Genomic DNA, 14,574 nt, shown 5'->3' with positions numbered 1-14,574 from the left:
AGCTTTGGAAGTGTTCAAGATCAGGTTGGATGGGGCTTTGAGCAACCTGATCTAGTGAAAGATGTCTCTGCCCATGGCAGGGGCGTTAGACTAGGTGATCTTCAAAGGTCCCTTCCAATGCAAACCATTCTGTGACTCTACAGTTCTATGATTTAGAGGTATGAGTGCCCAACACTTCTGGAAATGAGACATCAATTATTCATGTGTTCAGTGCTTTTTCAGAAATTAGTCAAATAGATCTAACAAGAAGCTACAGTGGTATGTTCATGTGTGTGTTTAGTTTTTTCAACATTTCAGTGTTGAAGAAACCAATCACTTCTGCAAAATGGTTGCTGTTTGCATGTGTCACTTTTACTTGCTAGTAAAATAGCTGCAAGAATTCTTACGACATTGGGTACTTTCAGTAACATCAATTCCCTGTTTGTGAGGCCACTTTTTTTTGTGTTTGCTCCTGAATCTGTTGAGCACATGGCAGATAACGTGCTCACTAGCTAGTTTTTTTCACACCCTGTTTGTTTCAGCTTAGTTGACTTTGATTGTGAAGCTGCTCAGGACATTTTGTGAAGAATGTCTCATAAAGGAACAAAGTTGTCAGGTTGATTTCATGACCATCGTTATATTTATATTCTTGTCATGTCACACATTTTATTGCTGAGTTATACTGCATGTAGACATCACTTCACAGGCATGCAACAGAGTACTTGCCCAAGAATTTGTTGTCTTTGGAGCTACGAACCTGTAATGATTATTAATTAGTGTAAGAGAATGGATTTTTTTTCTCAAAGTGTAATTTTTATGCGGTCAGAACATAAAGCTGAAAGTAGTAACTCCTAAAAGTAACTCCATTAGCTTGAATAGTGGCCTTACAGGAAATAGATCAAGGAATAATGTCTGGCAGAGTTTGCTAAGTCCAAACTGTTCATCCTAATTTTTCCCTGATAAAGCTTCCTTTCTCCAGAAAGATCTTATGTTTATTTAAAATTTAACATGAATTTCATGACTGGTAAACATCCTTGTTTATTTTTGGTAGTCAGCAGTTACAATTGATTATTATTTGTGATCAGCTTCAACCTCATCCCTTTGTCTTGGTTTGCTAACTTGCCTGCTGTTACCTCTGCTTAATTTCATCATTTTTTTCCTTACCCTTCCTTCTGCATTTTCCTGCTTTCCCATTGCAGCTTCCCATTTCTCCTTCAGTTACAGTCTGTGGTCTTTTTCAAAAGCATAATTTGAACAACAGTAGTAATCTTTAGACCTAAAGCAGAAAAAGAAGAATCCAGAATAGAAGTCTGGAGGTTAAGAGGAGGTACATGATGCAGTTGTGGGCAGAAGACGGCTGAAGATGACAAGGAGGCCTAATTGTCAGTCGAGAAGATAAGGCAATACTGCAGATTCTGGAAGTGGAGCAAGAAAGTGATACTGGCCAGAAATTTGGGGAAATGGATTGAGGAGAGATGAAAAGGGCAAATAAGATGACATTGGGCAGAAGTTGCAAGGACTAGGTACAAGGAAAACAGAAGGTGCTCCAGAAGAGGGAAGCGGAGCAAAAATCGAAGTTTCACTCCTTTCATCATTTTGAAATCAAGTCCTACCAAACACATAAATAGAGAAAGAGAATTAGGGGCATAATAAAAGCTGGTGTACACCAAGCCCTCATTCTGACACTATCATGCTTGCCTTGAGCTCTTTTACTAATTCATAGACCAAACAGCAAGACATACTATTCTCTCCTCCTCATCATCTCACCAAAGTCATGGAGAAGAATCAAAAAGAGGGCATTCTGGTTTTGTCCCTCCTTGCTTGAGGCATCTGAGTGCCTAAGTTAATACAGAGATAGCTCGGACTCTCTCTACAGAGAAGCAGATTACATGCAGTGCTGCAGTGAGAGCCCTGTCTGCGGGAGCTGGAGGATAGGAGCTTCCATTGTCCTGGTCCTGCTTTGGAAGAAGACAGTGGGAACTCTCAGGACTGCTATGTCAGTCATTGGATAAGATACCGTTATTAACCCAGCCTGTAGGCTCATAAAAAGAAAACGGCGGCATGATTCTGGCAAGACTTTAGTAATGAATGCTCTTTTAAGTACTGATTATATCTGATTATCTGCCTGTCTTTAGCTTTACCAAGCATCAAGGCAATGCTCACTAGTCCATGCTTCTTTGTGTTGTACTTTTCCAACTTTTCTAATTTCTAAAATAGCTTTATTTTTAGCCCTCTGTAACCTCCCTGAAGTTCTAAAATGGGCATCATTAACATGAGTATTAGGATAAGAACTATTTCTCTGTTGTCAGAAACCCTGAAAGTACCATTCTCCTGCTTTCCAGATGAAACCCAAAACACTAGTGAGTACTTTTGGCTTTTTCACATCATTATTAGCAACTTTATTATGCCTGTCTTGTTCTGGATCAGTGTCCTTGCTGAGGTCTAATTTAGTTATGATTATATTTTGAAACTTGTCTTTTATTGTCCTTAACTTGTTTCAGCAAGTCTCACATTCTGGTTTAGACTAGAAAATCAAAAAGGAAAACGATAAAGAAATTTCCTTTATGTTAATTTTCTTTCTTTGCAATCTTCTCTGTAACCCTTGTTTCCTTGTCAGGCATATGAGTGCCCGTGTGCTTTATTAGTTATTTAGTTGAAAACATTTTAGGAAAGGTTTCTGTATTACGAATATTGCTAATGAGCTGTATACAAAACAAAAGTTGTCCATCTGTGGTCTTGTCACCTGTTTTCAAATTATATTGAAAAAGGGTATAATCAGAAAGTTCAAAGACAGATTATAAAAACAGCTTGTCTTCTTTTAGGAAGAACAGGTACTCCTGAGTGCTGAGCCCTTCAGAAAAATCTCTTCACAAAAGCAGGTCCCTAGATGGGAGCTGAACTCTTGAAAATCTATTCCTTCAGGCTTTCTTTCCATCTGTTGCTCTGCTGGAACAGTAGTCCAAGGCTGTCCTAATCTGGGGGCTGCAGCAGGAGAAATTTTGCTTGCAATTGAATGCTCTTCTTCCAAATGATTGCTAATAGATTTATTCCATCTATTATGCATTATCTCATTTTGGGACATGCCAGGGCCTTTTAAAACGCTGTAAGTTACTGTGATGTCCACAAGAAAAAGATTCCTGTGTGAGGTAAAATATCCCTGCGGCCAGCACTTGTCACAGTTGCTTAATGCTTAGCAGTCAGGCTGTGTTGAGCTGACGGGCTTAGAATTTCTATTTGGCATCCCTTGCCCAAAGTGGATGAGAATGACCCCTTTTGTCCTGTCTGTTATTATCAGGAGGCTTTGGAAAATGAGCACTGTTGAATGAAAAGAAAGCAGCAGATGACATTTTGTTTTCTGCATGAACTAGTGTATAGGTTCTTTGTTTTTCAGAAATGGTTTTCAAGAAGATGTGCTAATATTGCTGCTATTTTAGCAGTAGTTCTTTTGTTCAAGCTTCAACGTAGATTTGTGGGAGTTGGGGTGTCCATTTATATTAGTGAGCTCTTTCCTTGTAAGATCCCATGGATACCTAAAATATGAATATGTATAGTCTGAATAAGCCTTTTTTAATATTACTGTAACATTCCTTTCCTGGAGCATAATCTCATTTCTGTAAAAAAGAGATGGTCATATTTTCAGAATAATAAATTCTGAAAATTTTTGTCTGTGTGCTGACATTACACTTATTCTGAATAATGACACACACTTACTCTGAATAATTACACTCACCATTTTAACCCAGTAATGAGCATGAGTTAGGGACTCCTGCCTGCATTGAGCACAACAGACATGCCCTTTGATTTAAGCTGTGTCCCCAAGCATTAGGTCTGGACATCCAATATTTCAAAATAATACAGCTGTCACACATACAGATCTGGAAATCTTCTGACTTTGGAGTGTCTTAGTCATCCTTTGTCGCTGTTTTCTACAGCTGACCAGAAAGCTTTTCTGCATTATTGATGTGCCAGTGAGACATGGAGGCTGCCAAACAAGTGACCTAAATTGTGTCTGTAAACAGTAACATGAGAACTGCACTCACAAAGTGGCTTAGGTTTGAAAATGAGTGTCTTCTGCATACAGAGTTTTGTTGACATTTTTATGGGTGATTTGAGAATCATTTGGGAGCCAGGAGTCTCATCTGGATTTTCAAGTGTGCCAGCAGCCTGACTAGATGGATTCATATACCCTAATTTTTGATCATCCAGTTTTGGGCCATGCCAGTTAGGAGGCTAGTCTTTATCTATAGTCACTTATGAGGCAAGCTGGCTCCTTTTGGACTCAGAGCAGAAGATGGTAGTGTTATGTGAGTCATTCTCACAGTGCTTCATGTATAGTAGTGAGTTCAACTGGGTGAGTAGATTCAGCTGAACAAAGGATACATCATCTTTAGGGCTGGTTTCATTTTTGTTAAGATTTTTAAAATTCACTAGAGTGATGTTCCAAGGTTCACTTGTTTCAGTGACAAAGAAATAGCAATGACACAGGTCATCTTCTGCCAGCTGGATGCAGGTAGATTCAGAATGTCAGATGCCAAGGTTGTGAGTGTGATGTATGAAGAAGGTGCTAATGAAGTGCAGGGTTTGAATGCAGTAACACTTCGGGAGACTACATGTTCCTTTATTTCTGTCTTCCGAAAGCCTCTGCATACCTGCACCAGTTTACTGCACACTGGCACATCACGATCATCGATTTAACTATCCTTGCAGCTTCTCCTCTGCATGTCTACCAGCATGTGGCTTCACAATCAACTCTGTTCCAGCTCAGTCCTTGGTCCCCTGCTTGTGGGGAGGTAGCAGAAATACACAGAATGGGGATGAGTGGGCAGGCAGACACACACTCAGGCCAGCTGAAGCTGGTTGTGAAACCAGAACCTCAGACTTCAAAACTTCTTACACACCCTTTCTCATCTCTTAACCTCTGCTCAGCAGTGCACAGCCTGGACTGGCACAGCTAAATACAGAACCGTGGGAATCCTGTTTCCCAGTTAGAGACTGACCCCAGCATAGTCCCTGTATGGATATGCTGGAATTACTTGGCAGTCCAACTGTGGCTTCCTTAGAAGGGTGGTGAGGGGAAACAACTTGAAGGCAGAAAAACAACTTCCTCATGTTCCTACTGGTAGCAGTCAAGCCCTGTGGGGTTGGCCCTGTGCCCTGCAACTACCAGTGGAGTCCCTTGGCAAAACAGAAAGCGAGCCAGTGTAAGTGGGCTGGTGTGGTGGCCAGACTAAACAGAGGGTTATACCAAGACTTTTCAGTTCAGTTAATTTTGTTTTACATGCTGTTCTTTATGACACTCTTTATGGTTCTCTTCCCTTTCTTCGGCATTTCCCACCTTTCTGGTTCTCTTTGCTGCAAATACTGTAGCTAACTATTAGTAAACTCCTTGTTAACTTTGCTGGGGTCGAGACCTGTTGTTTGGAAATATATTGGCTCATGTATATAATTACCTGTGGCATAACAAGCTTTTAGGCATCAGGAGAGCTGTTGTAACTCTCTGGGTGGACAAGGAATCTTTTTTCTTTTTTTTTTTTTTTTTTTTAATTCGTCTAGGTTGGAAAAGATCTTGAAGATCATCCAGTCCAACCATCAACCTAACATTGACAGTTCCCAACTACACCATATCCCTAGCGCTTGTCAAAGACTTTTGGACTTCTGTAGGTTGGCAAACCCTCATCTATATTGTCATTCACTTCTCAAATACTTTGCAAGGCATGAATTATTCAAATAAAGGTTGCTCCTTCCCCAGTAGATGGGATTTCTTTGTGTATACTAATTCTATTTTTAATCAATTTGTCAGCTCTGACTCAGTCTTACTGTTCTTCTGATTTTGTTGTTAAATGTAATAGCTCTCATTTTTTACCTTTTTCTTTAATACTTAGGTTCATTTGAGTGATAGATTTCTTACCACAGTTAATAAAGCAATGAATTTGAGTTTATGTAGAAATCCTGGGTGAAAGATGTCTGGCTTGTACATATTACAACTGTAGATTTTTGTCAGGTTTTGGAAGAAGGCTCTTTTACAAATGCTTCACTTTGAGGCAGTTCCTTGGAGCTGACCTTTCAAAAAGTAGCTCAAATTCAGCAGTCACTTGAGGCATACTCATAATGAATATAAATGCAAAAAAAAAGGAAGCCATGGAAGTTTCTCCAGCTTTAAAAAGAAAGTTTGTATCATAAATAGTTCAGCAAATTAGTCGCTGACAACTGCAGATACCTTTAGTATATTGAATAGGGTATATTTCCAAGAAAGGCCGTATTTAAGTTCTGCTCTTAGGCCTCTAAAGTGCAGCATTCCCCAGTGCTAAGAGACAAAGTGGTGGTCGCAAGGTAATATCATCTGTGACTTCTATTTTGGTGATAATAAACTCGTGAAAATAACTGGAAGTAACTGGACTCCGTTCTTTTGTGTGCAGCTGTAATCGGAAGAGGATTTTACAAGACTCCTTAATGTAGTTGGAATGTATGTGTAATCTTTTGACCTTGGTCTTAGTTTTTGATGACTATGGCATGTTAAGTGCTGATAATTGGATTTGCTCTAGGCTGAAACCTGATCTGCTCTCTGTGAAGAGGAAGATCAGATCTTCTGTTGTAAGAGGCACTCAAGGGGGCTACCTTAGAAATTGTGAGGCCATGACTGCTAAGAGTAAGGATCTCTGAAATACGGCAATTTCTTAGGAAAGACATGCTGTCCTCTTTCAGCTTAGTTTGAATTGGACTTTTCATGCAAAGATTTTTGCCCTGTTCTCTAAATTTTCTTTTTTATGCCATATGGTTTGCCTCATAACTCAAGCTGCCCTACTGTGAAAGCTGCCTTGTAGCTTCAGCTAGTGGAACGTGACTCCTAGGTATGAAAGCAAGAGGCACATGCTTTTTGTTCTGTTCTTGGAAGGCGATTCAGCTCTCCTTGTTTAAGCCATGTGCAAATGAGGCCTCTAATCCAACCTAGTTTTTAGCTTCCTTCTCCAGCCAGTGGGGAGAGGAAGAGATCTTCAGAGACTTATTGCATCCAAATATCAGTGTTCAAAATAGATGGGATTAATTGTCCACTGAGTAGAGAAGAAGCCTAAAAATTAACTTTGTCTCACTGTCAAATTTTAGAAGACTAAATTTAGAGGAAGTTAATCCTGTCCTTGGTTCAAGAAAGTACTGAGTGACATTTGTAAATTCTGCAAATAGCAGTCTGTCCAACCAAGTATCTTCCAGTCCATGCTTGCTTCAACTTAAAGGTGATGTAGTCTTCATATCATGTCTCCCCTGGGAAGGATGAGGGGAGCGTCTAATACCTTTTTGGAAAGGAGTATGCAGCAGTCAAAAACAACAGCAGGCACTGGCAAGGAAATGCAGCCAAAGAGGTTTTTAAAAACCTGTCCAAAGGGATTAGTGCAATGGTCCAACCTGCACTTTGTTTTTCAAGCCATCCCTTTTCTCTCTGTCTATGACAGTGTTGCTGAAACTGTTTGTCTTTCTTACGTTAAGCTTTCTGTGTGGGAGAGTAAAACTGCTTAAAACAAATGTGATCGAGTGGTAGTTCACACAGTGCAGCATTGTTAGCCCTGCTCTTCCAGTTCCCATTGGGTTCCTTGATAGTTCTTAAGAATACAAAACATGAGTACAGGTAGAGTATGTCAGACCAACAGTCCCTCCAGCTCAATATCCTCTTCCTGCCAGTGACTAACAGATGACTATATACCTTTCTCTAATCCTTTTCAAGCCTCCATCTATTTTCAGCTTATGAGAGTTTCTAGCCATAAATCTTTCTTGTTAAATGAAGAATTGCAGCTGACTTTCTTGTCTCTTATGTCTTAGAACTAAAAAAACAAAGAAGGCATCTGCTCCTCCAACCAAGGAAGAGAAGCCCAAATTAACCATTTTTGAGGAGGAAGTAGATCCAGATGAAGGACTGTTTGGCCCAGAAAAAGATTTCTCATCAATTGGTCCCAGGAAGAAGATGAAAGAGAGTAAATCTGTTCTACATTTTTATGTACACTGATTGTTTTATCTAAAGCATATGTATAACTGAGCTCTTAAAATGTAGTGATACAGGGTATACAGGCTAAATAATGACTTTGGAATGTTAAGGCAAATCTTCAGCTGGGGCAGAATCATCTAGAATCCTTCAGAAAGAATAAATAAAACTATAGTTCCCATAGCTGTTCACTGTTGAGAGTTTAGACTGGGATATTACGGGTCTGTGGGAGCTGACTGTCCCACAGTCATTCATGCCACACTAACAAGAGTAATGTGACCTACTTTTGAGTGCAGGAGGAAAGCAGATTTACCAAGTCCTGAGAGTGCAGTGTATCACTGCACTTTGTGGGTTGGAAGCCCTTGTAAAACCAGAATTGTATACATGATCTTTTTTTTCAGCCCAGTGGCCAGATTTACTAGCTAGTGTTAATGCAAGTGTTGTGTTATGTAGCATGATTTAACAACAGCATTTTCTGGTTCCCCTTTCTAGATCTGAAATTATTTGAAGATCCAGACCTTGGTGGTGTGGTAAGACTGGGTGACTCCCTACTGCTGCCAGCTGCCTGTAAGAACAGGGAGTATGTGCTCAACACAGGTCCTGAGGAGGACACTGAGGAACTGCTGAGGTACACATCTCATATCTGTTGTGTAGGATGAAGGTGATCTGAGGAGTTATTTAGACCTCAGAAGAGATGAATTTGAGGGCAAAGCTTAAATACTTTGAATGCTAACTGTGAATCAATACTTGTGTAATCTTTTGACCTTGGTCTTAGTTTTTGATGACTATGGCATGTTAAGTGCTGATAATTGTATTTACTTACAAGTAAAAGGTAAGATCTGTATCATGGAGCTTGGAAATCAAACACATTCAAAAGGAAATTAGGAAGACCCTTTGAGAAAGGTAGGGTGCAAGGTATTACTCTGTGACTCCAAAGAAAGGGTCTTGAAGACCCAAGGCATGCCATCTAGTCTTTGATTTCTAACATGACACTTCTGCTTTTTGCAAGCCATCCACAGGGGGTGAGAGCTGACCTCCATTATGAAAAGTGAGAAACAAATCCCAGAAACAAAGAGGAATTCAGCTTTCAATGAGCTGAAATCAGGGTCTCTTGGCACAAGAGGAATGATTTTCTGCTGGTGACTCACAGATCTCATGCACACTTCCTGGAGGAATCCTTTGCACACCTCCACAGGTGTAAAGGACTCTCATTAAAATCTCTATCACCCTGTATTTAAGTTTTAAACCAGTGGAAAAGGAGGGCCAGACCTTAGAGTTACAGGAGGGAATAATATACTTGCTCTTACACTTACCTGCCCCCTTGATAGTGTAGAGCTGGAACGTATCATCACATAATGTGTTTTATCCCTGACATCTCTCTCACAAGGCTAGTTTTCCTGCACCTAAAATCCTCAAGAGCTCAAGCAGGGAGCCAGTGCTTAGAGACCAGCATCACCAGGGAATCTGTGCTGCAGTAAAGAGTCAAATTCATGCCTTCTGGATCTCAGACTGGCATCTGAATGATGAGGCCAACTTGCTTCCAGTGCTAATTCTTGCCAGCCAGCTCCTGTTAGGATTTATGATTTCTGCAGCAGGTACTAAACCCAGGAGAGAGAATCTGTGTGTGGTTTCAAACCTCTCCTGAAGCAGGTAGTTTTGCAGGTATTGTTTTCTATGCATGCAAAAGTGCTAGCTGTCTTGGCAGTAATACCTTACTTCATTTAAACAAAGGTCAAGTTGGGTTGGGTGCCATCTCACATTATGTTCTGACAGCCCACCTGAACTTTGTAGAAGGTGATGGGGCAGGACATGACCTGATGTAGTGCTGTGGTATAGTGGGAGCAAACACGTATGTGATTGCAATATTTTCGTGTTTGCTTTCTCCTCTGCTATCAATCTCAGCATACAGCGCTTGATCCAGATTGTTCAAATGGCTAGAAGTGCCTGTTTCAATGCAATCCTTGCGTTATTATCCACTAGTTGAGAGAGCTTCTCTATCTGTCACACTAATGTCCTTTGGATTATATGTTTTCTCTTCCTCTGTAGCAGGGAAAGGTCTCCGAAATCTGTTCCGAGATCAATAGACCATGCTTTAGATCAGTTTGGGGTCATCTGTGTTAGCAGCACACCCAGATGGTTATAGAAACCCCTGGAAAAAGATTCCTTTTCTTCTAAATTCCAGTAGTTTTCATTTATTCTTGAATTGTCTCAGCACTTTCAGTACTTGACAAGTCAAGATCCAGTTGGAAATGAATACACTTCATGAAGCAGAAAATCATGCCAGTGCTCCAGTGGGAAAGTTGCTATGGGAATCCAGAGGCAACTCCTGGCTGTGCAAGAGGTATAGGCAGATAGGCCAGGATCTGTTGACCTGTTCAGGTGCCTAACACCCTCTGAAGTCCCCGTGATAAATGTAGTTCACATTGTTATCTGCACATCATAGAGAGCTGGTGGACTGAATGCAAGGCAATTGGGATAAAGGAGAAGCTGGTAAAGGGGGGGAAGAGGAGTGGCAGCGCTGTTTTAACCTAGTAGAATACTTCACCTCACCTCTATGTAGATTCATTGCAGTCACCTGAAATCCTGTAGCTGGACTTTCTTAAGTGATTATGCTCAATGCACTTTGTTTTCTGTTCAGCTGGAAGCCTTAGCAGAACTGTCAGATCTCATAAATGTAGAAGCAGCATTTGAATCATCTCCCACCTTCCTTTGCCACCAGACTGGTGTTACTGGTTCTTGGAGGGCAGTGCCACAGTCTCTTTTCCAGGCAGTGACCCTTTGTGGTAAGAGGAAACATTGAACATGAGCTGAACCCTGCAATTTCTCTGGCATGGGGCTGGAGCATATTTTGAGGCCTAAGAATAAATCCTGCCTTTGCTCTGTAGATGTTGACAATCCCTCTCCTTACCCAAAGGGAACTCTCCAGCCCTCAGATCAGAGTAGGAGCTGTGACAACCCATTCCTTTAGTGGGCTAGAGCTGACTAAGCTACTAGAGGAAAACTGGCAAACATCTTGGTCTGTTGCACATACTCTTGTTATACCATACAGAAAATTTGCCTGGACATAATTTGTCAAGATCTAAGACTGGCCTGAGCTATGATGCACCAGCAGGTGTGTGTTAGGTCCAGAAACCTAGACGTGTTCACTGTGCACAGATGGATTAGCTGAATAATGCAGATGTAGTAGCTCCTGACCTACGTAGTGTACATTTTCATGTACCACATGGTCTGCTCACATGCATCTGGTAGATCCGAGAAGTGTCTGACTTACTGGAAGATAGGAGAGCACTGCCTAAGGCAGAGGAAGGCAGAACCTTCTTCTTCCAAAGGGGAGATGGGAGAAAGATGATGTTCAGAGCAGAACCCAGGAGCAACCAAGTCCTTTGTGATCTTTATAGTACCTGAGTGAGTGTAGTAGCAGTAGCACCACAGCACTGTGAGCACAGCAGTAAATCCCCAGCAGTGACTTGTAACTCTTGAGGAAGAGACTGATACAGAGACAAATGAGTCTGCAAAATGTGCGTGGGCTGTGCTTGTCACAACATGAGGGAGAAGAGAATATGATAAACGTTCTCATCACAAACTGAAGACTGTGCTCTCTGTGGATACCTGCCCAAATGAAATGAGAATTACTATTTTAAATAGAATCATCTACTTTACATTAACAAGTGTTGAGCTTTGAGAAGAACCAATTTAAGTGTAATGAAAGATTTTTTTTTTTATTGCAAAATACCCATGTCCATTCAAACAAATATCTTCCCTCTTTCTGTCCATTGACCAGCCTTTTACTGGTTACTAATTTCTTAGCCTACCAACAAATATTAAGCGATGGTTATGGAGAAACTAGGTGAGCTACCTCACTCTTCCCACTGGCATTGTAGATGCAGGCACTCTTTCCTACCACCAGGTCTGCCATAATATATCAGTGAGGTGCTGTAGAGCACCGTCTTGCATCTTCTTCCAGAACTTGTGGAAAACAGATAAATTGCTGTGGTAGGAACCAGCAAGGTCAAGTCCTATCATGTTGCCTTCAAGAAAAAAGGAGCACGTCATACTCTTCCTTCAGGGGATGTGCTTTGAGAAAGGGAGGGATAGGTAACCAAGACTTTTTGGCTTGTCTCTTCACCACAGGGATGCAGATGAACCCAGGCTCTTCTAAGAAGTCCTGGGTCCCATTGCTTTGACTCTTTCAAGGTGCAAGGTGACCAGCTGCAGTGAGATGAAAGGGTAGCTGATCAACCCTTTCCCAGATGTTAAAAGAATTATCCTTGAGGATGGATTTAGGACCATGTTTCTCTTTTCTCCTGTCATTTTCCTGGGTCATGTCATACCATATAATGATTCCTTCTGGATGCATTCAGCCATTTACCTCCACTCTCAAAGCTCCTCCTCAGGTCTGATTTCCATTTAAACTAGAGACAGAAATCAGCTGCTGCAGAAATCGGTATCCTGCAAACTCTCCCATCATGGATTCTCATGCCATCTTATTTTCTCATCTCCATCCACCCAGTGGCCACAGATGTGCAAATTAAGTTTTCATGCAGCAGGACTGCAGTCGACCTCTTCTACCTCATTAATCTAAATCATGCCTGCCTGGTGTGATGGATCAGGTTTTTGTGGAAAACCAGTGCTAGAATTGGTACTGTGAATGTTGCAGCAGCTCAGTGGGCCCACAGAATTACATAAATTATCACACATCCTAGCCTGAAATAATTATCACAGTGGTCTGAGCAGCTTTTTAGGGGAGATTTAATTAACTTCACCTTTGATAATGAATAGGGAGTTGAACTGGAAGGAAGCAGCTGTCAGCATAACATTTGTCTTTTTCCAGTGCTGAGAAGTGTCAGCAGCAGGATCCCAGTTTTGCTGCCCTGTGATGGCAGACCTGGTATATTCTCTCTTAGGATTACGCTGATATAAGACTGCTGGTTGTTGAAAGGGACAAACTAGCTCTTACCTTTGTGCTACAGCTGCATCATCCTGCCTGTGCCCTTGAAAGACAAATTTTGTCTGTATTTACAGGTTGATCTGTTTTTACAGCTGTGAGCTGTGCCATCAGTGATGGAAGTGATGACCCTTTCAAGAGCATTATATTGTTAGAGGCGGAAGCTGTTTGTGAAACCACATCCTAACAGAGGCCATTTCTAAACACCGTTCAGTCCATACAGCTTCTTGAGCAGGTTTGTTAGCTTCAGGTTTGCCAAGGAACTGTTGCCACCCTTGAAGCAGAAAAAGTTTGTATGTTCTTCATTCAGCATGCCATTAACAGATGCTGAATTCATACAGCAACACTTACATCTTCAGACTAGCCAGGGGTCATATAGGACACCATCTCCAGCACCACGTGGTGAGAAATGCTTTCTTGCTGTCCTGAGGATATGAGAGCAGCAGTTGGGAGAAGAGCTTTAAGAAACTCCAGAGGGTTTAAATCTAGATCATTTGAGCAGAGGGTTGTTTGGGCAGGTGGTGGAGGAGGTTGCAATAACTGAGTCAGAAATTTCCTGACCACTCGAGGGCACTTTCCCTTGCTTGCTGTGACCTGACTGCAGGGAGAGAACCTTGCTTTGGCTGCAGTAGTTTTCAGTAAACAAATACATTCTTCTTTTCCTACCAGTTTTTGGTGGCCTATTCTTTGGCCCTCAGCCAGACAGCACCACCAGCCTGCATCCACGCTATTAGACTCTCTCCAGCTGCAGAAGAAGATCACTGTATGCAGCTGTCTGCTGGGAATGGTCCCTGTCACATGCCAGCTCTGAGTTGTGCCTGGGAATTTTTTGGAGGAGGGCTAATCTGTCCCAGACCAAAGCCATGCCAGTGGTTCTTCTAGCATTGCAACAGTACAGACTCTCACGTTACAGTGTCCAAACATACTTCCTGGCACTGGTTAAAGTACCAGTATGAATTTACCTGTAATGGATTGCAGGGGAAAGCAGGAGCAGGAGGGGAGGTACCTCCTACACAGTACCCTGTGCTTTGCACTCCTGTGGTTAACTCCAGCCTGTTAGACATCACACTGTCTCTACTGACCATAGCAGAAATGATCGTCAACAGATACTTCTAAGCCTCCTGCGTATTTTTGGAAACAAGTCTTTTCCTAAGTCATATATGTGATGCTACACCTCTCCCCAAGGCTTCACTAAGGTATCTCTCATACTTGGAATTAACACCAGACAAAATAAAGACACTGATAATAAGATAGGGAAAGATAAAAGTCTATTCTGCAAGAACCGCTGTTGAGTTGCATGATCTAGCTTCAAGCATGATCTTTTTGGATACTTTAGCAAATTATGGGAGTCTTTGTCTCTTGGTTTCACTACTGATTCTGCTCATTAGAGCATCCCCAGCAAGCAGAGGTCACTGTCCCCATCATGCTAGATGCTGTACATGCACATAATCATTCCCGTCCCAAAGATCTTGTCCAGATAGACAGGACAGCCCTCAGAGAAGTGGCATCTAAAATGTTGATGTTCTGATGGCAGCTGTGTCTGTCTCCAAGTCAGAACTCATTTACTCTCTTGAAGTCCACATGCCAGCAGTCGTATCATAGGGCTTTGTGACAGCCTTTCTTCAGTAAGGGTTTTGATTGCTTTCTGTGTCTGGAAACAAAGAGAATTTCCACCAATGGA

The 14,574-nt window shown here is 41.6% G+C and overlaps 1 protein-coding gene across 1 annotated transcript in view; it reads left to right on the top strand.

The window, feature by feature from the left end:
- HS1BP3 (HCLS1 binding protein 3) overlaps window positions 1-14,574 on the top strand; it is a 57,060-nt gene that overhangs the window by 36,598 nt on the left and 5,888 nt on the right. The window contains exons 5-6 of the mRNA XM_074820132.1: window positions 7,789-7,940; window positions 8,441-8,576. Of these exons, the coding sequence (XP_074676233.1) occupies window positions 7,789-7,940; window positions 8,441-8,576 (288 nt within the window). The remainder of the gene's footprint in view (window positions 1-7,788; window positions 7,941-8,440; window positions 8,577-14,574) is intronic.

Source organism: Strix aluco, chromosome 3 (assembly GCF_031877795.1).
Source record: "Strix aluco isolate bStrAlu1 chromosome 3, bStrAlu1.hap1, whole genome shotgun sequence".
Classification (NCBI taxonomy): Eukaryota; Metazoa; Chordata; class Aves; order Strigiformes; family Strigidae; genus Strix; species Strix aluco.
Note: the sequence above shows the minus strand (reverse complement) of the source record. Positions and strands in the feature narration are given on the sequence as shown.